This window comes from Siniperca chuatsi, linkage group LG6 (genome assembly GCF_020085105.1).
Source record: "Siniperca chuatsi isolate FFG_IHB_CAS linkage group LG6, ASM2008510v1, whole genome shotgun sequence".
NCBI lineage: Eukaryota > Metazoa > Chordata > Actinopteri > Centrarchiformes > Sinipercidae > Siniperca > Siniperca chuatsi.
This window is the reverse complement of record NC_058047.1, coordinates 24,669,882-24,694,312: the sequence shown is the minus strand read 5'-3', so window position 1 is coordinate 24,694,312 and position 24,431 is coordinate 24,669,882. Positions and strand designations below refer to the sequence as shown.

The 24,431-nt window shown below is 40.1% G+C and overlaps 2 protein-coding genes across 3 annotated transcripts; both read right to left on the bottom strand.

Annotated features, from left to right (window-relative positions):
- Positions 1 to 10: 10 nt before the first annotated feature.
- tbc1d23 (TBC1 domain family, member 23) lies at positions 11 to 12,505 on the bottom strand. Of its 2 annotated transcripts, XM_044198734.1 has the most exons (19): positions 12,355 to 12,505; positions 11,073 to 11,184; positions 9,344 to 9,449; positions 7,979 to 8,183; positions 7,637 to 7,760; positions 7,385 to 7,509; positions 7,244 to 7,290; positions 7,062 to 7,165; positions 6,765 to 6,887; positions 6,538 to 6,630; positions 6,276 to 6,446; positions 6,078 to 6,120; positions 5,199 to 5,305; positions 4,917 to 5,059; positions 4,386 to 4,430; positions 3,535 to 3,623; positions 3,259 to 3,394; positions 2,836 to 3,030; positions 11 to 2,014 (listed from the first exon to the last, which is right to left on the bottom strand). In XM_044198734.1, the coding sequence occupies exons 1-19, from the start codon at positions 12,390 to 12,392 to the stop codon at positions 1,930 to 1,932; spliced, it is 2,091 nt and encodes a 696-aa protein (XP_044054669.1). In that variant the 5' UTR covers positions 12,393 to 12,505; the 3' UTR covers positions 11 to 1,929. The 2 variants fall into 2 exon arrangements, with proteins under 2 accessions (XP_044054669.1, XP_044054670.1); XM_044198735.1 differs by lacking the exon at positions 4,386 to 4,430.
- Positions 12,506 to 15,116: 2,611 nt separating this feature from the next.
- Positions 15,117 to 22,612, bottom strand: tomm70a (translocase of outer mitochondrial membrane 70 homolog A (S. cerevisiae)). The gene is made up of 12 exons (XM_044198733.1): positions 22,259 to 22,612; positions 20,431 to 20,604; positions 19,454 to 19,580; positions 19,247 to 19,356; positions 19,007 to 19,155; positions 17,457 to 17,664; positions 16,835 to 16,969; positions 16,572 to 16,679; positions 16,321 to 16,437; positions 16,109 to 16,206; positions 15,886 to 16,008; positions 15,117 to 15,804 (listed from the first exon to the last, which is right to left on the bottom strand). Exons 1-12 carry the CDS (start codon positions 22,490 to 22,492, stop codon positions 15,651 to 15,653), a joined length of 1,737 nt encoding a protein of 578 aa, XP_044054668.1. The 5' UTR covers positions 22,493 to 22,612; the 3' UTR covers positions 15,117 to 15,650.
- Positions 22,613 to 24,431: the final 1,819 nt, after the last annotated feature.

The window sequence follows — 24,431 nt, the reverse complement described above, 5'->3', positions numbered from 1 at the left end:
CTTCCACATGTGCAGTCGAATAATCTCCATTTATTAAAAACAAACGCTTAGAAAATAATAGCAGTACAGTAAGGTGCAAATTACACTTGAGACATGTTGCATTTCGACTAGTGGTGACATCCTTTGCCAGTGATGTTACAAAGTAATGTTAAGACTCCCGATCAACGATGTTCCAGTCAATACTGAAAAATATCACAAAATGACAACACAATGCATGGATTACATGGGAATGCTATGAAAGACTGGAGTGAAGACAGACAAGATTCATGAGTCTTTAGTTCAAGTTTTGGTTGTCCATATTTTAAATGTGCCATATGCTGACCTCTCCCCTAATTCAATTTATTTAATTAATTATTATAAATAATAGAAGGGATAAAGCCTCTCTGGACAGAAGTTTCAACTGGAGCTATCAGGAAGGTGCTGCATCACTTTAGAGTCTTTGACACTTTAAACCCAGGCTGCCTACACAACTAGTATTCAACGCAAATTAATAAAGTAAGCAAGTACAAAGCGAGGAAAAGTCCAAAACAGAAGATTAGAGGAGAAGCAGCAATCTATACTGTGATATGTTGCCACTGCTGGTGCCAATATCACACATCACAGGCATGAGGCCGAAGGCAACAGTGGCAAGCAAACTAACGCTGCTTAGTTTCGACTAATACAATGGAGAAGACAGACTGATTTGAAAACATAGATATATAATGACTTTCCTTTTTACAATCTTTTCATTCCTTTCAAAGCTGTGCTTAAGAGTGCAAAGCACAGTCCTTGTTACAGCGATCTTTTTCTTTCTAAATAGAAGTTAGAATGGTGTTGCTTCAATTACAATAATAGCCTTCCAGATGCTAACATGATCAGTGATTTATTTCACCTGGACATTTTTAATCACGTTAACTGAAAATCATTCCCATACTGAATCTGAACGGAAAAATACCGAGGCGCTCAGGCTCTTAATAACTGCAATCACTGAACCTCCTGTTGTAATACTAATGTAGTCCAGAGGGGCTGTGCTTTCTGAGAGCTACATCAAACTGCTATGAGATGAGGTTAATTCATTATTATATGTAAAAGCAAAATTAATCATCTCCCAGAAACTCTGTAAAAGGCTTACTTCTTACTCTAGAAAGGAAGGGGAACTTCAAACTATGTGAGCTGGTTTTGAAGCCAGTTTAAGTTTCATTGCATATTCTATCAGGATATGCTTTCAAAATGACATTGCAAAGGTCTGTGCTGATATAGAGCAGTTTACACAATATAAACATCACGTATTTATAAACATCCTCAAATAATTTCTATTTAAGGCTGCCTGCTGGAAAATCAAAGTTACCAAAAACAGTTGTTGCGGTAGGAAACCTGCCTCACGTGTCAGCACTGCTTTTTTTGGTGGGGGGGGAATGTGCGTCTTAATGTTTGAGCTTGCTGACCAGAACACTGATCATTAAATTGACCCTCAACAAATCTGAAATGTAAATTAAGAGACATGACTGAGCGGTACTACTGTTAACTACAAAACAAACGGGTCAGAATTGAGATGCTCGAGTCAAAGGAAAGGGTCAGTCATGTAGTGATTGAACAGCTCTGTCAGTACGCTACCTTAAGGCCAGAGGGAAGTTGCCAAAGTGGAATTGCACTGTAATAATGTTTTATCAATAATAAAGAAAAACGTACAGTATAACCAATATTGTTTAACTTAGTGTAAGAATGGTTGGATGACTGCGGAGCACCTAAATATTTCAACACACACAGCCTGCCCCACAGGCCTGCAGTCAGCAGTGTACCCCCATGTCCCAAACACAGACAACACTGCACTGGATCTGTCCAGGAGGGAGGACAGCCGAGGGAGAGCGGGAGACGGTTTCACTCTCGGCAGACAGAGACTCTTCTTACAGTTAGTGTTACGGCTGGCCGTCACGACCCCGTCATCTCCCTTTACGAGCTCTCCAGAGCATCTAGGACTTTCATGATCTGCTGCTTAATGACCTTGGTGGCGTCGCCTGCGTTGGGTATCAAATATCTGAGAGGGGGGGGGAAGAAAACGTTAGTTCAGAGGAAACCGTAGTGAAATTAACAAATGACTGCTAACAAACCACAAACGAAAACATTGTCTGTCGAGCTTCTGTAAAGAGTTTCATAAACATTAGTTGTAATATATGAGATAATTAATGTAGGTCTAATTAAGCCTGTTGCACTTTATCTCCCAGGATAACCTCTAAATGTGTACTTCATTTTATTAAAAAAAGAAAAGAAAAAAAAAGGTTGTTTTCAAGAGAATGTCAGCGTGTTAAAGGAATATTTTGGAAGGACATTTTGGAAGTACACTTATTCGCTTTCTTACCAAGAGTTAGATGAGAAAATCTCTACCACTCTCGTGTCTGTACTGTAAGTATGAAGCTAGAGCTAGCAGACGATTAGCTTAGCATAAAGACTGGAATGCAACTAGTGACTGTTGTTCACTAAGATATAACTACAGCACGTAGCTCCCTGTTTGTCGTTTCTACATTTCGGTTCGTGTACGGTTAAACAAACGACATTAAATGTATTAATTAGTGAGTTTAGGATGTGCTGGGAGGCATATTTTTGAACTTTGGAGAGAGCCAGACTAGCCATTTCCCCCTCCTTCCAGTCTTTATGCGAGCTAAGCTAATTGCCTGCTGGCTCTAGCTTCCTATTTAACATATAAGCACAAGGTTGGAATTCATCTTCTCATCTAAACACATTTTCAAAAATGGCAAATTATACCTTTAAGGCTGCAATTTGCCTTAAAATGACACCCAATAAGGGTCTTTTCTGGTCATTAGGATTTTAAATTTGACATCTGATTCTGTAGACGAGCACCTCTCAACTGCCGATATCTCCACTCCAGCTGAGTTGTTGCTGCCAAACTTGAATGTAATCAGTTCTGGGTGCTTCTTTTTGGATGTGATCTTCACCACAGAGTTCAGTGCTTGTCTGGACTGGATGTAGGCAAAGCCTTTCCTTGAGGCGATCTCCCGCAGGCAGTACATGTGAGTCGCTGTGATCAACAAGTGGCTGGAAAAATCAACAGATGATCAGAGTCAGTGTTACGATCCATGGATTCCTGAATTATTGCAAAACCTCTTGAAGTGGGTATTAGTCACGTTTAAATGCAACATCCCCTACTAATTGCCCAATCCAACCACACCCATGACAGCTGTGAGAGATGGGTGTCAGGGTGTCATGTGAGGAATATTTTTCACACACACACACACCCCCAAAGTCATTCAGGTAGCAACTCACCTGGGGAACATGTGACCGGTTTCTTTCACCTCATTACATGGAATGTGATGCTTTACATCTGGTTTGTTAGTCCATGTCTGAATGTTGACAATCTCCTTCCTGTCATCATCTGACATAGATGAGCTGTCGATCTCATCTGGGGGGGCATTAGGTACAGGTTACTGTTTTGTTTTTCAAAATAAAAAAAGGACTCACATTATTTAAACATTTTTAGTGTCGAGGGTTCCAACAGCCCCTTTTAAATTGTCACTGTGGCTCCATTCAGTGGGAGTTTACCTGTATCATACTCCTCTTCATCACCAATACTGAAAACGGGCTTCACCCCGCGGTAAGGTTTGCCAACGCGGTCGCTGCTGCTCACATGCCTAGAGATGGAAAGCAACGGGGCAACATCAGCACTGAATGACGGATGTGAGGACACATTAATGCCTGCGATGAAAAGTCACATTAAATACACATAATAGCGAGGCTGCACACAAATAGAAATCTCAAGAAGACCTCCAGGCTGCAGCAAGAAAATTCTTAGCACACTACTACCGGGTTATGCTGTTAAATATAAAGAAAGAGGTTAAATGGGACATTTATACTCCAGAACAGCTATAGATTAGTCAGTGTATGATATTCAGGGCTATTTGCAGCAAGTCAGTGTTGTTTTTATCTTTTATTAATGTTTTAATGTTTCTGCATAGCCCCGGCTATCATCTAAAAGAACAACAATGAAATGGAAAGACAAACTGTTGAGTGCATCTCCAAGCAAACAGCAGTGAAGCTGAGGTTCTACCTAAAACACCAGAGTTATTCAGACTAGAAAGAGACGACGGCCTCGGTTAATCGTGGATGACAAAGCCTCCTGAAAGGCCACTTCAGCAGCGCGAGCTAAACAGCAGTGCTGAATGTTGTTAGTGAAAGCGTGAAGACAGATCCTGAACATCTCGTACACAGCCTGCCCACACTGTATGGGGAACGTGTAGTGTTGTTACATGAGTGAGCGGCGTGGGCGTGGATGCTCATACTAAGCATGCGTTTATGTGACACAGGCCAACTCTCCTACGATCCCGCGGATTGGTGCGGGTCTACAGCCAGTGGGCATGCTGGGGACAAACAGCTCGATGTCAGGGAGCTCTTACCGATCTGGAGTCACCTTCTCTGGCCAGGGCAGATTGAAAGATATTCTAGCATGGAATAAGGCACAAGGTATGGTGAACTTGAAGTGAAATAAAAAAAAAAAAAAAAAAAGTGATCCAGTTTAGCTGTGTAAGAAGAAAAGTCTAGAACATTTTTACTGGCTACATAGTTCACACTTCATAAGGTGTTCAGTCAGGTGTAACTAAACCCAAATGACAAAGTAGCAGTAACAGCTAATAAATGCTTACTATTAACCTAATTTTGGTGGAATTTATTGTGAATTGAAAAATAAATGTAACATTTATTTTCTGGATAAAGTCATTGTTTTGTGTTCTTATTTTCAGTATGTTTTTGTGAGAGGAATCATACATTTGAAATCTTGACAAATATTAAATTGAGGACAATTGTACAAATTTGCTACAAAATTGTAGCAAAACTGAAGATCCCCCCCCCAAAATTAAGAGGGGTAAGAGTGTGTTGCAGTGTGGATTTCAGGGTTAGTGAGGGATTTGGAGGAGAAACTAGGACCTCACCTTTCTACAGGGGTGGAGGTATTCTCAATGAAGCTGATCATCTTCTCCTTTACGTTTACTGACTTGGACTTGAGAGCAAACGTCATTTTGTTGACCAAAGACTTGACACCTTTGCTGTCTCCAGGGCTACTTAGTGACTCTCCCTGTATCATATAAAAAAAAAAAAAGAAAGAAGATAATTTAAAGTAAAAATGTGTCCAACATGGAGTCAAACTGGCAGCATAATGCCTGTGATTTTCAAACTACTAATTTGTGAGTTCACAAATGTTTCTGGCCACTTACATCAGCAGAGCTGAGGCTGCTGTGAGATCCTGACGTGCTGACGATCCAGTGGACGTATGAAGAGTCGAGACCCTCAACATTCATGTCTACCAGATGCTTTTGGAGGGCTGAAATCACACAAATCTCAGTGAGTTTTTCGCTTCTCACAAAAAAGATTTTTTTTATAAAAATATAAATAAATAAAACTACACGTACATTTCCTACACATAAACTGCATACTTTAGACCAGGCGTACATAGTTTCTAGAGCCAGCCGAGGTTGATAAAAGGTGGAGATGAAACACAAGGTGAGAGATGTAATCTAATAATGAAACATCGGTAAGTTGTTGAGGTTGGTAATTTCACAGATTGTGCGATTTATTTATTTTTTTGTCTACACAGCATTTTGTAAAATCTCAAAGGCACCTTTATAAACTTTATTTCAATGAATTACTTTTCTGTGATAAATTGTTTTTTTAACATTCATTTTTTATACATCAGAGGCCTCATTTTATTTCCCTATACTGATGATCTTGTCACTTTATCCTTTAATGTGAAGCACTTTATAAAGTCTGTTTCGATGAGTGCTGTAAATGAAGTCATTGAGTATCTTTCTGATGTTCACTAAAGATGACTGAGATATCAGTTGATGATGATTTAGAGGAACATGTAATGAATTAATGATACAGGTAGCTACAGCCATAATGACAGCTGCTCTGGTATTGTTTGAGAACCGATGTGGCACTATCGGTAAAATTGCATTGTCAGATCTAATGAGCGGTGGAGAAGGCGGAGTAACGGCTGATTAAGGGCATATCTACGTCCATTTATGGCTAACTGTGAAATTTATAAAACAGAACCAGGCATAAGCACAGCTTTATCATTCTATTCACCTACTTACCCATGAAACCTCCTTTAGCAATGCTGACATATTCTTTGCTTTTCTGTAACAGAAAACCTTTAATTAGCAAAGAACACATAAACTGGGAAATACAGATCATGTTTCAATTTGAGGTCCCTAACAGGAAGCAATGACACTAGAGCAATTCATTCTTTTCTCTCCAGCTACCTTCTCGTAGCTCTTTTCACGCCCACTCACCTGTAGGAAGTGGGCCAACACCATGTTCATGTACATGTCCTCCTCCTCCCTCCCACTGCCCATGAAGCAGAGGTGCTCTCCGCTGGCGATGGAGCCGGACTCCAAAGACTGCTTCTGAGCCTCCAACAGGGACTTCACAGAGAGAGCAAACTCAGACGGGTTCTGGAGCATCTGTGAGAAGAAAGGAAAACACATTTATTGATCCATATACATTCATATACTCAACACGTTTTAACACAGAATCACTATTGTCGGCTCTCACCAGGTCAGAGTCCAGGTGGAAGGCCGTGGACAGGTGCCCAGAGTTGTACTGCTCCGCAGGCCGACAATCCACCACGAAGAAACGTACCCCATCCTGAAAGTAAAATCCATTACTATCACATTACACATTGTCTTCTCTTTCTTTCTACTCACATGGCTAACTTGCAAAAAGGTTAGTTATTTCTTCCTTAGTTGAACTTAGTTCAAAGTAACCTGAGCGTTACTGACCTGCTGCAGCTGGTTGGCCTGCAGGATCTCAGGGACAGACACAGGGAGACACAGTGCCTGACTCAGGTCAGTGTCCTCTTCTTTCAGAGCCACCAGGCTGCTACCAAACAGATTCTGGTTCATCTACCAATGCAGAAAAAACAAAACACACAATAATGGCTTTGAAACAATGAGTTGTGCAGCAGCATTATCTCATTGTTAGCTTTCTCACTAACAGTATCAGAGTCTTGGTTCTGCGCGGCACTACTCTGTGTGTATCAAACACAAGGCAGTTTATCCGTACAGCGCCTTTCTTACCTTTCTCAGTGACAAAGGGGTCTTGCTCTGGTAATACTGGGCCAGAGAAAACAAATCTTCAATGTCCTCGGACTCCAGGTGAGAAGGAGACGCTTCCAGCATTTCTGCGACAAAAGAGTTTAAGCCCCGTTTTTAACATATCGAACAAACCCACAAATAAAATGACGGAAAGTCAAACTTACTGATGATGTCCTCTTTGCTGTCTCCTTCTTGTGTAAGGATGGCCTCTCTAAGAGGAAATCAAACAAAGACAAATCAAATTTACATTTAAGGTTCCTTGGCGTGACCATGTTTCTGTGTAGCTTCCACTAGCGGCTGCCTACTTGGCGTTGACGAGGATGATGAGCATGAGGAAGAAGATGAGGAAGGGGTCAGCCTGCTGGAGGTAGAAGTCCCACAAGGCCTGGGTAACTTCAGGAAGGCAGTGGCTGGAAAACAGACTGCCCAGCTACGGAGGAAATATAAACACAGACACATAGTTCAGACATGGCCACGTATATATTTAACTGGCGGAATCATAGAACCATGTCAGACAGGTTTGGACAAGCGGTGACTGCGAAGAAAGAAATACATACCCAGTTGATGGCGTAGGAGTCAGGGGTGATCTTTTTGGTGTCCAAGAAGGAGCAGAGCTCAGGCTCATGGTACTGCAGCAGTAGTCTGTACAGGTGGAAGGGTCGGCCATTTGGCACACAGTCCCTGAAATGGACATTTTTTGAAAAGATTATTTTTTGGGGCTTTTTGCCTTATTTGATAGGAGGCAGCCTTGTACATGGGGCACGCACTCTACCAGGTGATCTACCCGTGTGCCCAGAAATGGACATATCTGACACCCTTTACAATTCAAGTCTCAATTTCCTGTCTATTTTTGTGAGTGGAATGTGGAGGAGGATTAAAACAGTGCTCAGACAGCTCACCTGGGGATGTATTTGTTCATGATAGCGTAGAAGCAGTTGTAGAGGTCGCTGCGAGGAAGCTGAAGCCCCAGTAGCGGTTTGAGCAGGTGAGGCCAGCTCAGCTCCGGGGTGAAGGAAATGTTGCGGGACTTACAGTAGAAAGTGATGACTGACTCAACATCAGACACCATATCACTCCTCTCTTCCTCGGATACTTCCAGCTGGTCTAAACATGGGAACCAAAGCAGGAAGTGTTAGTAGCCTTTTTCCAGAAACATCTTGCACAAATGCAGCCATCTACATTTGGCATTCAAAAACAAGAAGCAGAGAAACGTTGAAGGTACACTGACAAAGAAAACCAATCGGTATGCAAACCTGAGGCTATTATTAAATAATACATAAAAAGAGCACTTTTTCCCTGTATGCCTAGCTTTTCTGGGCATCACTCTCACAAGAGGCTTTCTATTTTGAGCTCTACCAGAACTTGTTGTCAACCTGTCAGAGGAACAGACTAACAAATGTAATTTGTTCCTCTGACGATCTTTAGATGCTGGCAGACTGTGAGTGAGACCCAAAATTACCATAACCCGTCTTTCTTCTCTGCTTCCAGGTTTGTGTATGTGTCCTATCTACTGCCTCAACTTGAGACACACTCACCAGAAGGTGTTGGAAAGTCTATCCTGAGGATGATTTAGGCATCTAAAGTTATGTGCATCCATGAAAGGCTCCACGAAAGGCTACTTTTTGTTGTTGTTTGTTGATGTTCCTTTTACGTTTTCTGCTCAGACAATGCTACATGTTAATTACTGTACATGTAGCATTAAAATAGTACTCTACTGATTCAGCATTCCTCTCCTCTAACACTGTGGGAGTTACAAAGGACAGTTAAAACATTTTTTGTTAAAGGATAAAAATCTATGCAGCAGAATCAGAGATAGTTTGTTTTTTTTTTTAATTCAACGCATTCTTCTACCTTGTCAAAATCTGGCGCCTACATTACCCCACTGACAGTTTGGTTGGTGTGTTATGCTAATAGCAACTAATGTAGCTGCTAGCCTCAAGCAGAGATGGGTAGCAGGCTACAGAGGTCTGGTAAGCTCACTTCTTTCTAACTCCACACCCCCGTTTTTTTCCCCCCGTCCAAACTTGTAGTCTTCAGCCTGTTTTCACACAGGACTAAATATATTATCATTACTATTTTGTAGTTTTGGACTTTGTTATACCTTATTGTTTGCTTAGATTATGACTGGTACTTCATTTTGAGGGGGATTCACATCCTGGACCTGCACAAACAGCTGGAAGCTAAATTCCTTCTGTTCATGTTTTGGTGCTGACCAAATACCTTTATTGCAGTAATTCCAAGATTGTGTCAAAGAATTTACTCACCGATCAGCTGTTGACTGCGGTTGTGAATGAGGGTCTGTTCTGGTAAATCGAGGACGCCGTCCCAGGGCGACAGGCTGTCTCCTTTTCCAGAGACATTTAGAGCAATCTGCCAACACAAAACAAGGACTCACTGCTAAACATACAGCTGCTAAGGCCTTATTCAGACTGCCAGCCCAAATCTGATTTTTGGAAATCAGATTCCGAGCCACATTTGGAGGTGGTTTGAAATGCGATTCCAATCAGATTTCTACAGATGCATCTCAGTCGGGACCCTCTGGCTGCTCAAATGGCATTTCAAAGAGTCTTCTGCGTCACTCACAATGTGTTGATGTCTGGACACACAAATCCGATATGATCACTTGCAAATGACATTGCAGACAATCTGTCTCAAAGATCTGATTTGAGGAACAAATCTGATTTGCCTGCAGTCTGAACAAAGCCTAAGTGATAAAGGGACACTTGATAAACACACAACAAAGAAGAGACTGATTTGCAATCAGTGACTCAACTGCTGCTCCACTAATGAACAACTTATCTACAGAGATGTAGCTGTATTGGCTTGTTATTATTAACTTGTTATATTACTTGTGGACTATTCAGAGACAAAAAAAAACAAAAAAAAAAACAGCAATCTCTGCAATCCCAGTAATGTCTCTTTAACTAAATGGACTAGCTTTAGTTATTTACCAGATGACAATGATTACAAGTAATGCTATAATAAAGTTAGTAAGTTAGATGCAATGCTTTACATGTTCAAGTACACATGAATTATTGCAACTACAACAGATTAACAAAATCAGAAATACTAGATGGTATTCTTGACAAAATTGTACCATTTTTTTTTTTAATACAAACTCAGTGCACATCAAGCTGCGTTTGTGTGCATTTTGTCTGCCGTTCATTTGTAAGTAAAAAGATAGTCATGTAATGCCAATTACTTGGTTTTCAATTTTACAGATGACTTATACAGGTATAAATGGGCCAATATGAGAACCTAAAGTACCACTCAACTTGATACCTAGTATTTTCCTTTAAAATGTATCCCAAATGTATCTATTCATCTCATACAATTGAACAACTATCAAGAATGAAGGCTCCATGAATGCTACGTTGCTCAGTCTAACGGGGTAAAGCTGATCTACAGCAATGGTTAAACACCTTTTTGATGGATGCTATAAAACATCTTATTCAAAGTAGCTTAACAGACAGCTGCAGTAGATAATGCTTCTTTTCACAGAAGGGCATTTTGCATTCATATAGCCAACAACAGCGTGACGTTTATATACCTAAAAAAGGGTTTCATCAGCTTCAGGTGGCATTTTTATAACATAAGTATAAAAAAAAAACTGGTAGAAATGCACAGGTGTTACATAATTGTCCAAAATAGAACCTCTCAGCAAGTCATGTCTAAAAATATGTTGTAGGTATGTGGTTTCAAACAGAACTGAAGCCTTAACTTTGGGTGTGTCATAAAGAGGTGATGGCTGTGACACCATCTTAGCATGAGCTGCTGGTCTTTCCAGTCTGTTGACTTGTGACTGACAAGAGTAATTCCCACCTTTACAGCACGTGGACTCTAATAATAGAATAATTACTGACTTCATACATTCAGTTCAGACACATGCACAATAGCTTGTACATACAGTGAGATTATAAATGAAACTGCTTTTTGTAATCGACAGATAGTCATTTTCAGCTTGTGTAGGCTGACTCCTGTCATGCTTCTCACCTTCCACATCTTGGCCCTGTGTTGAACTGAATGCTCCTGGACCTGTATGATGCCTCTCTCCATCTCCATGTCAGAGCCGCCAGAGTCCAGCGCCTCAGCTAGATCCTGGTCCCTGAAGAAGCACGAAACAGCACACAGTTAAAAAAAAAAAAATTAAGTTAAGATTATATAGAGTATAAATGTTCATAAAAGCTCATCTTTACCATATAACAAAAGACAAGATTTCTTATGTGTGACATCAGTATCAGTAGTTCCCACAATGACGTAAAGTTGTCAATCCCAGCCCACGTATAAATGTTTATAAATTATCACCCTTCACTGTATAAACTTAGTCATGTCTATTCATACTGTGAACCATGAGACATTTTACTGTGCTGAAATGATTAGTGGCCTAATTGAGTAATTAATCAACGAAAAAAGCTTACAACAAAGATTATTTTGATAAATCAAAATGTTTATTGATATCTGTAAATTAATTTAAAAATAATTAGTTCCATCCCATGTAATTGTTGTTATACAAATTACCACTACGAAGAAATGTATTCGTTTTAAAGATTGGGAGCTGATCATTTCGGTTTGTCTTTTCTTTATTATGCAGTGAAATGTGTTTTACATCAGCTAGACCATTTAACAGGGGATTTTCCATTCCACGCAGATATCATGACACAAAGATATGGGAATCTTTTTATGATGATAGTAATCTCCATATCGCCCAGCTCTTGAACTAGTTTTTTGACAAGGCTTGACAAGTCCAAATACTTTACTGAGACCTTCATGATTACTTTAATCATGTAATATGATTATATTCGAGTTTAGCATATTACATGACAGGGACACACTGGAGCTAGGTTTAGGGCTAAGGTTGGGTTCTGGTTAAAGGGAAGCAGAACTCGACAGACGCCGGCTATCTAGCTAACGTTAGTTATTGTTAGCATGCTGGCTCACAAGCTTTGCCTGTAAACGTTTCCATGCGAGAAATAAACTGATGAAAATATAAATACGTTGATGGATCTTGCTCAAAAGCTTTTTGCTAATTTGTGTCCTTCTTAACGACTGGGCTGCTAATTTATCAGAACCAACATAGCTAATTAACATTAGCTGCCTAGCTGCCGAGCACTAACGGTACCAAACTGGTTTCATACTAGCATCCATCGTCACCAGAACAGATTAACTACGTAGACTTATCTTCAGTTACTATACATCAAATTCTGTCAGATGAAGCCGACACCATTGTTTGACAAAACGTCTCTTATAATGTTAGTTAGATAACAAATTGCCTCACCAGCTGCCCTGAAGAGCTTCCTCTACTGCATCCGCCATTGTTGTGTTGACGGAGACACGTCAAATGCCGTCAACACGGTCGATGTGTCGTGCAACGCTGTCATTGATTTGTTTAATGAGCAACTGAGATTGTCTGGTGAGTGAAACTAATTGTCCATGCTCAGGAATTTAACAAAGATGTCAAGTCTTAATGTGTGGCACTTGAGAATGAACTAGCTATGATTAAGAAATACTATAAGCTTTATTTAAATATTTGTGAGAATATTGCAACGTTATAGTTTTTAGTTGTAACAGATGTGATGAAATAAACGTATATCCTGATGTTATGGTCAAAAAGGCTAAATGCTTCATTTGACATACTGAGTCTTTTAATATCAAATCCTCCTTTTAATGAGCCTGCAGGTGTTGATAGGATTAACACTGTTCACTGATACTAAGCAATCATTGTTCCTTATATTAGTGAATTATATGAGTTTTGTACTTTAAGTTTTAAACTTACGAAATGTTAGGGTGTGGGGGTGCAGAGGCCAAAGGAAGCCAGCAGCAACATATAGCAGGAAAAGCACAGGTGTGACTAATACCAGCCAGCAAATGGAATTCAACCACCATTAACTTCATTAGTCACACCTGTGCTTTTCCTCTTGTAACATGTCAAAAGTACTAATATATAATATACTAATATAAAGCTAAATTGTATATCTATTTCAATGTTAAATATCCACTGAGGGTTAGTGTGATGTTCCAATTTTATGAATGATTTAATTTTATCTACCAGACAAGTACGTCTAAAATGTAAAGCCTCAAAAACACACAAAAAAGCAGATTTCATGATGCAAATTGTGCTCTCATTGCCTGCAGGTGGCACAAGTGTTCAATTTAAAGCAGCTGTTACCTTATTTGCCTGTAGGTGGCAGCATCGACATATCTACAGTCTAAACTGCTACTATTTCCTTCAGACACAATGAGATTTGCGCTGTGCTTGCCACTGGGTTACGCGCACTCTGCGGCCAAAGGTCAATCTAGTTGAACTCAAGTGTGCCAGAGGCCGTCGAAAAGTGGTCATGGAGCGGCGCAAGCCATTGGAAATACTGGGTTTCAGAGCGCAGTTGTGCCCTCAAAGGGCCTCAAGGGTGACACAGGTTAGCATGAATAAAACTAGTCTATGACGGCTCCTCTTTGTAGACAATTTGCAGACTGCTAAACATTAATAAGTGAGTTTGTGAATTACAAGCCAGCTGCATGAGCTGCTTCACATTTAATGGAAATGAGTGAAATACTGATTTATCTGTTTACGAGTTTGTACCGACTAACACGGTGAGGTCACAGGGGACAAAGAGTTGTCAGTGCATTCAAACTGAGTTGTAGAATGAAAGGCTGTGCAGGCTAAAAGAAACTTGGAAAGGTGAAATTCATTCCAGGAATTACAACTTTATTAGGATTCATATTCTCTTCCACTTTGGTCACCATACATATCGTTGATGAAGAATATCAGTGTAATTTCCATAAAACAGCCAAAATAATAGTGGACATCTTCAGATTATCTGCTGACGGTTACATCACTTTCTCAAAGGTTAACTCTTGTTTGATTCTGTAAGTTTAAAAAAAGAAGATTTTTGTTGAGAAGTAGTTCTCACCAGCTGCAGCTGGAATGCACGATCTGGCTCCTTGGTAATATCACACAATCACTAAAATGTAGCCATTACTGCTTCTAGATGAATGAATGTCACAGCACAGAAGTATTTGAATTTAGTTTTCTCAAAATTGACATTCAGCAGTGATGGCTAATTTTATTTTTTTACAAAGTGTGGATGCTATTGGGGAACCAAATTATACACTGTACCAAGAGATTCTCAGGGCTGCATGTGGGATAGAAACAATAAGGCTTGGGTTGTGAGAATACAATTTGAAAAGGAGAGAAAAAATAAAACCACTGTCACCACTTAAGGTTACTCTGTCCCAAGATGAAACCAAATGTAGCATGAAAAATAAACATTTTACAATAAAATAGAAAATAAACCATGTTTCTCTCATTAAAGTGAGCTAGGAAAAACCACTAAATAGCCAATCCTTTGTGACATCTTCTGACGCTAGAGGCAATTCAAAAATAACATTCTCAATAAAACTGAAGACATAAAGTTGGTTAAGTTTTTCTAATCAAAAGTGTTTTGTCCAAAGCCTCTTATAGTTGGGGTGTTCCTAGTGTTCAAGACAGCACGAGCATTGCATTTACATTTATTTATAAAGTGAACATGCTGCACAAAGTATATATATAAAAAAACAGACAATTCCATTAAAAAAAAACAAATCCAACTAACCTATCTGTTGCCCCGCGTCCATGGGATCAATTCCAGCATTACAAACCGACATTACACATGTGACTATAATTTTAATCTTGCATTCGGAACTGATAATGTATGTTACAATATGAAAGTAGCTGGACAAAACCACTTTAGATCAGCATAAATTAACAAGTGAACAGTCCATTAGAACTACATAAAGCTCTCACAGTATTTTCTGTAGATTTAAAAGTGTCACAAAAGCCTTTAAGTCAGTAATTGGTTCAAAAAGCCTTTAATTGTACACAGTTAGTATGGCCATTCATGTATGTTTTTCTCACTAGATGACACAATCTTTATCTTTATTCTGAGCAATACCAAGGTTTGACAACGATGTTCTGGTTGAATTAAATGTCAGCAAAGGGCTGGTTCTTTAAAGCTAGGGTAGGTAACGTTGGAGAAACTAGCAAGAGACAGCTAGATTTTGAAAGTATTCCACCCGGAAAAAAAAAAAAAAACAACTCCCCCAAAGCACATTTTCATGTGCAATGAGTGCACGGGCAGAATGCATGCAGGGAGGCAGTTGAAATGATTGGCTGAGCTTACTGCAGGCCTGCGACAGCCACAGATACGGATTTTTTCATTTTTCCCCTCCAGAGCATTTGATTTATTGTCGGGATGTAAAGAGAATTTCAACAAATAACAAAAAATGCTTCTGAAATACATTACCTACCCTAGCGTTAAGACCCCCCAACCCAACTTTCCACCCTGACAAACACCAAGTCAACCAGAGGCCTGGCTCACAGCCTCGGCTTGATTGTGAATACAAATCCTTCTTTCTGTGATAACAAACCCCTTTAATGTGATGTCAACACAGTGTATTCAGGGCTCCCCCTCCCCCACTCATATAATCCAGTACTCTTTTTTTTTTTTTTTTAACAAATCAAAGTTAAGTCAGACAGTTGCACTTTTAACAGTTAGGTTGAGCAATGAAGAGATTGGCGATCAATTGGCGGAGAAGTTACAGTGTCGGAGGTTTCAGCCCGTACTTCCTTGCCACTTCTGTCTGGGCGTATGCTGCGTCACATAACGAGTACAAATGGGCCATCTCCATCTCTGACTTGGCTAGGTTAATGGCCTTATTGAACATTTCTATTGCCTTGTCCAGATTGCCCCTGAAAGGAAAGTTCTCTGGTTATTTCAAGCACTTTAAGAAGTCCTATAATGTGTGGATTGAGTCAAATTTTTAATCTCACCTTTGAACTTCAATGGTTCCCATTGTTTCGTAGGCAAAGTCACATTTGTTGTCAATTTCAATGGCCTTACTGATGAGCTCTAGACCCAAGTCAAGGTCTTGTTTCCACTGAAGCTGTAACAAACTGGACATATATTGAACATTTAACAACTGATGACTAATTTCCACATATGAATCACATGTTATTTTAACAATATGCCTACATAAAGGGACAAAATGCCTACCCCTTGTGGACATATGTGGTTGCATTGTCTGGTTCCAGTTCAATACACTTGTCATACATCTCGTCTGCTTTTCCAAACTGCTGCTGATCAGTCAAAGCCTGAAAAATACAGTTGTGTTGTACGCGTTGAACACATCAACAAGGCCTATAGAAAATGGGTACTAAAGCACCCACTGATGTGTAAATAGAAAAATCAGGCTTTTGATTCTGTACCTGAGCATAAAGAGCGTAGCCCTCTGCACACTTGGGGAACCTTCTGATAACGTCCTCAAAGCCGTCCATGGCTGTCTGAACTTGTGACGGGTTGTTTCCAGTATACGCTTGTCTGTACTGAAGAACACAAGAAACAAAACTCAACAGCTAATCTTGATTTTTAGCAGCCATTAATGCTGCAGGCAGCAGGACCAATTCAAAATTCAGTTTATTTATTAGATAGATCAAATTATCTTTAGTTGACTACTTACAAGAGCAAAGCATTTCTGTGCCTGGGCCAGAGCAGAGTCAGGCCTGAGCAGGATGCACTCATCAAAGTCTCCCACCGCCTCGTCCACCTGGTCCAGCAGGATTTTCAGCTGAGAGGAAACCGAGAGCACACTTGTTATGAGGTATGACAAAAATGTGTCCAGCATTTAATGTGTCAATAAATGCAACATTAAGTTAGTAGTTGTCAACTGACAGCCAATCAGTTAAACTGATGTTATAGAAACCAATTCAGCCACACTCCTACCTGACCCCTGTGGTGATAGACATCAGGGTTACGCGTGTCAATGTTGGCTGCCATGTTGAAATCTTGTGTAGAGAGCATAGGCTGCTGCTGCTGCATGTACATGCTTCCACGCTTGATCAAAGCATTGGCTCGTAGCTGTAAAAATTAGTACAGAGAGAACCTGTCAGGTTGTAGCTTTTCAACATCTTTGTTTATGCATACAAATCATTAGATAAACTGTGAGGAAATTGCATGAATTGAAGTCAAGACTGATTCATTGCATTCCACTCCATGCCTCACTTGCTTGTATAAAAAAACAATACAGTAATACAGTAAACAGTAATGGGGGCATGTTTGTCAGACCATGTATTCAGGAACTGAAACTGCACTGAAATTATATAGGAACCTTTTGTGATTTAAGAATGTAATTTATTCCCCACATTGGTGTCTTGCACAGTACATTTACTCAGTTACTAAATCCCAAGGATTGCCTGCAGATACAACTAAACCTTAACATAGGCTACTAGAAGTTAGCAATACAATAAGTGTAGTCCCTTATAGTCTTACTAATCCACTATCCCAGTAGTCAAATTGCCTTGGTAGTCCTGACTAAGAACAGGCGTATCAAAGAAACAGTCGGTACCTTCACATTTGCTTCCTCCATGTTGATTACCCGGTCCAAATCAGGTTGAGCAGCAGTAGCGTTACCAATCAGCAGGTAGAAAGTGGCACGCAGCAGGAGGGCCTCTGCAGTGTATCGACCACCTGACTCAATCTCCTTAGTGCATTCACTGATGATTTTGTCATAGTTCTCCTCCTCCATGTACTGCTTTGCCTTCAGGTAGCCAGAGCTGAAGAGGTGAAAAACAGAAGACAACTGTTGATCTACCAGGTGATAATTCAGTTTTGCAAATGACATAGTTGTGAAGTGGGAGGAGGCGCTGTTTTTCCCCATTATGTGTTCCCATTTCATTTTTTGCTTTCAATGATATCCTCAGTGTTCCTTAACATAGAAACACCGGACTCTCCCGCTTAGTGTAACAATCCTATAGGTTTGTTATAAACACCAGTTTTCATTATTTGAACGGTTATTGAGAAATTCATTCAGTCATTTTGGCATGGCAGACAGCTCAAAACCTCCGTTGCCATGGAGAAGAAGCCAGTAAGAGATGCGAATCAGAGCAGTAGCGAATTCCAAATGCTTCGTTGTCGCAGTTATGAACTAAACCTGTCGCCATAGTTACTGAATTAATCCAAAATTGACCCAGAAATTAAGAGTGAATTAATTTAAGCTGCAGATTGTAAAATCAGTTTTCTCAACGGTATGGGTAAAATGAATCAGAGAATAGCACCTCCCACTTTGCAACTCTATTATGTCTCTTTTCAAGTTGTTTAATTTCATGTTTACACATTCGAACTCTGACGAACAGATAAGCAATGCACTTGTCTTGTGCTCGATTAACAAAGCACATTTTGCTGTGCAGAAATATGTTTTTAATAAAACATCAATGACCCACAGATGTTTTTAGTACACAAATGGGTAGTTTTGATTACAATACCACAAGTTTAACTCAGGATCCACACTTAAGATCAGTTCCAGTATGTAAAGCAGTTTCAGAATATATCATTCTATACATAATTAAATTTTTAGCCACGCTAGCAATGTGGACAGTCAAGTGAGTCAGTTGGTCCATCTCTTAGACTGTCTGTCTTCAACACTGAATTTGATGGATTTGTCCCAATTACTTTGTTGACCCTGACTTTTCCTCTAGCATTACCAGTTTTCTAGAAATTCTCGAGAAAAACAGTAAGGATAAAATTTCCAGGTGGCAGTGGAATACCATGACTTTTTGTGAGCAGTTCATGATCCCTAAAAGGATGCATCATTTGGAATTTGATGATTCAGTGCCTCCTTCTCTTGCACCAACTTCAGGTCAAACATTCTACGCATAACATCTTCAATTTCTTCTTCGTCTAAAGTACATTTTCAGTTCAGCATTTTTATACCCACTGTCCTGCTTGTCCTGCGCTCAGTCAGACACTAAAATGAAAATGTGTGAAAGTGAAAGTGGAAAGACTACATCATTATTAAAAACAAAAAGGGTTTTTTCCCCATCCTGTCAAGGTTCAAGGTACATTTATTCGTCAACCTGAGTGCACAAATTAAGTGATACTGAGCAAACAGTCTCTGACCTCCCAGTGACCTCAGCTGCCTCGCCCTCCTTGTCCTTGTCTTCATCTTTCTTCTCCCCCTTCTGCAGGGGCTGCGAGATGATGTCATCAGTGAAGGAGCTAAAGTAGGATTTGATGAACTGAGGAGAAGGCATCATCGGTTCACGGTTCTGCAGAAGAGGGGTTTAAAAATAAAAAAAAGTTTACTGTGACAATTCAGAGAAATAAAATTGAAACAAAAGTCTCAAAGTGGACAAATACCTTGTATTTCTCTTTGGCCTTCTCTTTTCCCAGCTGTTTCAGCACCTTGTCTGCTAGCAGCATGCTCTGTTGGTTCTGGAAGGCCTCAAGAATACACACCGCTGTGACGTCTGGGGGATACACGGGGAACAAAACCGACTGTAAATAAGTGTCACACATTTGAAGTTACACTTCTTCTAAAATTGTTCTTTTACAAGTTTATCTCACCCTCTAGGCACTCCTTCTTGTTGTCTAGTTTTTCCAGAGCTTTAGCCCTCCTGAACAGAGCCTTGACATAGCGTGGATTCAGTTCCACGGCCTGAGAGCAGTCCTGTACCACTTCTGTCCAATTCATCTGAAATTATAGGCTGGTTATCTTCCAAAACATGTCTGTGTCTGAATATGCAGTGGTCCAGAGGCCAGCCCACTACCCAGAAAAGGCTTACAGGTACAATGGAGACACATGTCTGTAGGTTTTGAAGTGGACCAAGAGACCTATAGTGTCAATCATATCTGAAGACCAACACCATAACAAAGTTAGTGAAAGTACTGTGACAAAACAAGTAAATGGGCCAAACACCACCAACATTTCACAGCTGAAGACTGGAATGAACTCTTCTTCACTGATTAATCAAAGTTTCAACATTACAACTTTAGTTGGAGAGCTTATGTGAGTAGAAGATTTTGTGAGGTAAACCTTCAGTCAAACATGAGGGTGTAAAGATTTGAGAGTGTTGTTTATTTGTACAGAATCTGCTACATATCTATATATAGGAGTAACTGCTGTTTTCTGCAGAGGCATGCCATCTCTTCTGGTTTTAAATTATGAGAAGAAGAGGACAACACTTTTAATGTGCACTGAAGCCATTTCAGGCATATTTTAAGTTCAATGAAGAGCATTGACTTATATGGCTTTCCATCTACAAGCACCTAAAACCCAGTGAATCTCTCTGGGGACATTTAAAAAGGGATAAAGTGTGCCATACTGCAACATACAAGACAATTGCAAGGATACTCTAAAAAGTACTACAATGTTGTATATTGTTAATTTCTGCAAAAGAATCAAATGAAGAATCTGTGCCACACTGCCATTACAGCAAGGGATGGACATAATATTGACATATACGGTGGTGTGCAAAAGTGTTTGACCCCTTCCTGATTTCATATTTGTTGTGTGCACTTTTTTAAAAGAAGGTGGTACCAACCTGCTGTTCATGGGCTGCTGCTCTGTTCTGGTAAAATGTTGACAAATCAGTCTTTTGCTCTGTGGGGCAGAGACCAATGGCCTCTGTGTAGCACTGGATGGCATTATCATACTTGCCAGCCTTGAAGTACTTGTTACCCTTGTTCTTTGATGCTTGGGCCCGATCCAAAGGGCTCTAAATGAGAGAGAGAGAGATTTGGCAACATTTATTGATTGGATGGTCTCCTCTGTGATTCAGTGGACTGGTTTAAGGATTGAAGAGGGACTGTTTTTCTTCATAATTAAGTATCCCTCATCACCTTACACTGCAATAGGCTGTGCAAGTGAACTGCAAGCATGTGCTAAGGATTGAATGCCATCAAAATAACAGGCCAAAACTGCTAAGAAACCCTTTCTTAAACAACTATGCCTACAGACCCACCGATTTCAGGATAACAACTGTAATGATAAACAGTCATGGATGTGCATAACCTCAAAACCCAAGTTTAGCTTTTTGAGATAAATTATTCCAGTGGTGGACAAAGAAGCATATTGCACTGACATTAGCACACACTGCAACAACATATAAAAACTACGACCAATTGATAATGTCTGTCTGAACCGAGAAATAGTTTACAGGACCCACACTGGTAGCGTCCCCGCGTGCTCATTTTGTGTTTGTGTGTACCTTAATAATTGCAATTAATTACCATGCCTGCACAATGCTGGTGCACTAACAGTAACTCCATCTACAGGACTACCCATTAATATAATGCCTGGAACAAATCCTGTCTGTTTTGTCAAATGGTGATGGCTGTTATATCACATTATCCCCTTTTCACAATTATGATATAATGATCTCATACTTACAAGATAGTTTTTTCATAATTCATAATTACACACATTTCATATAACATTACAAAGCCATACTTATGAGTGGACATATGTTTTTTTCCCCATAATGAATGCAGGAGGAATTCAAAACATTCACGCACAAACATGCCAGACCCAAAGACACTTCTCACTGACAATATACCTGTGAGCACTGCCACTAAATTGAGGCTGGGTAAAATATATGTATAATTATACTACAGCTCTACTATAGCATGAGTTTAGTTGAAAACTTTAAAAATGTTGAAACATTTTGGCAGCACAGTCACTCCAAAAAAGGTAGATTATTGGTCTCTGCTCTGTGAATCAACTATCAGCGAGAAAAACTACATAAGTCAGATAGCGTTATTGCACATTACCCATGTGTGATACCGGAAACTAAATAAGGTCAACCACCTATAGCCTATTATAATAAAACTGCTTCTGCCTAGAACAGACTGATTCAAATCACAGCCATCCCCGTCCGACTCAAATTTCTGACAAGATAATGTTAGCTAGCATGCCCAAAGACATTACAATTACAAAGCTATGCTATTAACTCCAGTTAAAAGACGCCTGTCATGTTGTTCCCACATGCGTTTCTGCACATAGTTTACCAGCTGCACTTTTACACTTATGTCGACCATGCTTGCTTTACATGTGTGTGTAATGTTGGACTTTTGCAACCGGGCTGGTTAACCTAGCTAGCTACACTGATAACGTTAGCTTACGAGACAGCTAGCTAGCCATTAACATTGGCTAATCCACCACCGATGAACCGGTTGCTATCGGCCTCGCTCTCATGAAGGTAGCTGTCACTGACAGTGACAGCAACGTTAGGTGTCCTTGACTGTACTTTAACGGTAATGACACTTTCAGTCAGAAAAGTGTACGCACTGCACCACGGCAAATCATGCTAATGTGGGGAGCGTGACATTAACAGCAGAGGAAGAGAAGTCTCTAGGCAACAGTAACGTTACCATGTTCTCCTGCTCTCGGCTGGCTCGTGCTGCGCCGTCTTGGCCCTGCACGGGACTAGCGCTGCCTTCTGGTGTTTTCCGCTCCCCGGTCCCCTTCCTTTCCTTCGTCCTGCTGCGATTCCAGAGGTAAAACGCCCCCACTCCCAGCACTATGGGAGTCCCGACTAACAGTGCCAGCTGCCAGCGGGGTAGTCCAGTCCCGGACTGCGGCTCGACTGGCTTTGAAGCAGCCATGATCTACAACCGAGCAATAGTTAGCCAGCCAGTACCACCACCAGACAGCGTGAGCGACCGCCGCTTCTTCTTCCTGTGCTCTGCGAGGTCACAGACACACCGAGGAATCATGGGATGCTGGCGGACAAGCCACGGGGCTGTGTGTAGTTGTAGTATGGCAGTGGCATTTTGTAGTCCAAACAGCCTCTCAGAGCAGCCTACAGAAGTCCATTTTAGTAGTTGTATAGGATTGTGCCAATGATGCATTGTAGTCTCAGTGAAGGACAGTGTAAAATTAGTTTGAAGAGTGTGTGTGTGTGTGTGTGTGTGTGTGTGTGTGTGTGTGTGTGTATTTACACACTAGAAACATTTTTAACAGATTTAATTAACCAATTAAGGGACAAATCCATGGACCATGGACCCCTACTGACCCCCTCCCCTCACACTGTTACAATAGCATTAGCCTCTCTGTAGCCTACTTTACATGCACGTACTGGAATGAACATTGTTTGTTCAGTATCTGAATGCTTCTATAGAGAAGATTCATTATAAAGACATAAATTATAGAATAAATATGGCCTACAAAGAAACAAGTAGGCCTATCCTGGAACATTACCTGCTACCAGATTTACCATTTAGTTAGCAGTAAATTGATTAAATACCAATTCAATTACAACTATGGACCGCTCACCGGACTTAAATCTGATATCAGATAGGGCCCCTTTACCCAACAGGGCTTTATAACAGGCTTTCATACTTTGTGTGGATACTACAGTATGTTTAAATGGTGCATATTTCAATCAAATTGAAACAAACCAACAAAAACATGAGGGCTCCAGGTTTGATGGTTAAAGACACTGAGGCAGCTGCCTGCTTTCCCCGGTCAAAAATCCAGTTTTTCTTAGCAAAGCACAAGATTAAACTACTTGAATAATCTGTTATACTTTTCCCCTTTCTATTTCTTTCTATTTCTCAACAGCCAGGTTCAGCTTTATTTGTTATGTAAATGATGTTGGGGGGACTCAAAAACTATCCTCAACTTTGTGTACAAAAAACAGGAAATTTGAGATAATTTTAAAATCATTTAAATAGAAATCGTCCCAAATTAAGAATGTTTTTGAATCTTGAAAAAATAAAAAAAAGTATGAATTTGTCTGTATGCAGGTTGACTGCAGCCACCAGACGGCAGTGCTGCTGACTCTCTTGCACTGTACAGAAATAACCACTTGAACTAAACATGTTGTGTGTATACCTCTGCACATATACATTCTTTTCGTTAAAAGACATTGTGGAAAATGCTTATGGCTGTCATAAAAAGACAGTGCTGCAATGTAGTCTAATTAGTTTCAATAGTGAAGGCTATTTTCTTTTCAAATTGCGTATGTTTCTCAGCCCCCAACACCATTTTTTTCCTGATCAATGTGATTTATCATTTAAGTTTGTTTGTTTTTTGTGTCTTTGCCAAGTTCAGTTTCCTCTCTGTCCCATTTCAGAGCATTGTGTTGGTCTGTCTGGACCGTGCTGGAGTCTGACTGTTCAATTAATGCCCAAGGCCATCTGTCCTCAAACAGTGACCAGCACTGAACAGTTTTCAAAGTCAACTGTATTTAGCTGGTTAGAGGGAAGCCTGTGTAATGAAGAGCCCTGTCTTTGCAGCAACATAGACCTTTGACAGGACAACTATTCCCTCACGAGGTGCTCTATAATTCAACGACTGACTAGTAACAAATGGTTTCATTCAATTTTTGGAGTCGTATCAAATTAAACATCAACATTTTTGTACTTAATAAACATTAACAACATTAACAATCATTTATAATTACTAAATGAAGAATAAAATATCTAAAAATTGTGTATATTTTAATCTGTCCTGGTTGAGTACCTTAAAACATGTTGCTGCCCTCAAAATAATCCACTCTGCACTGACACAGTAGCTTGTTTTGAAAAGCCATAAAATCAG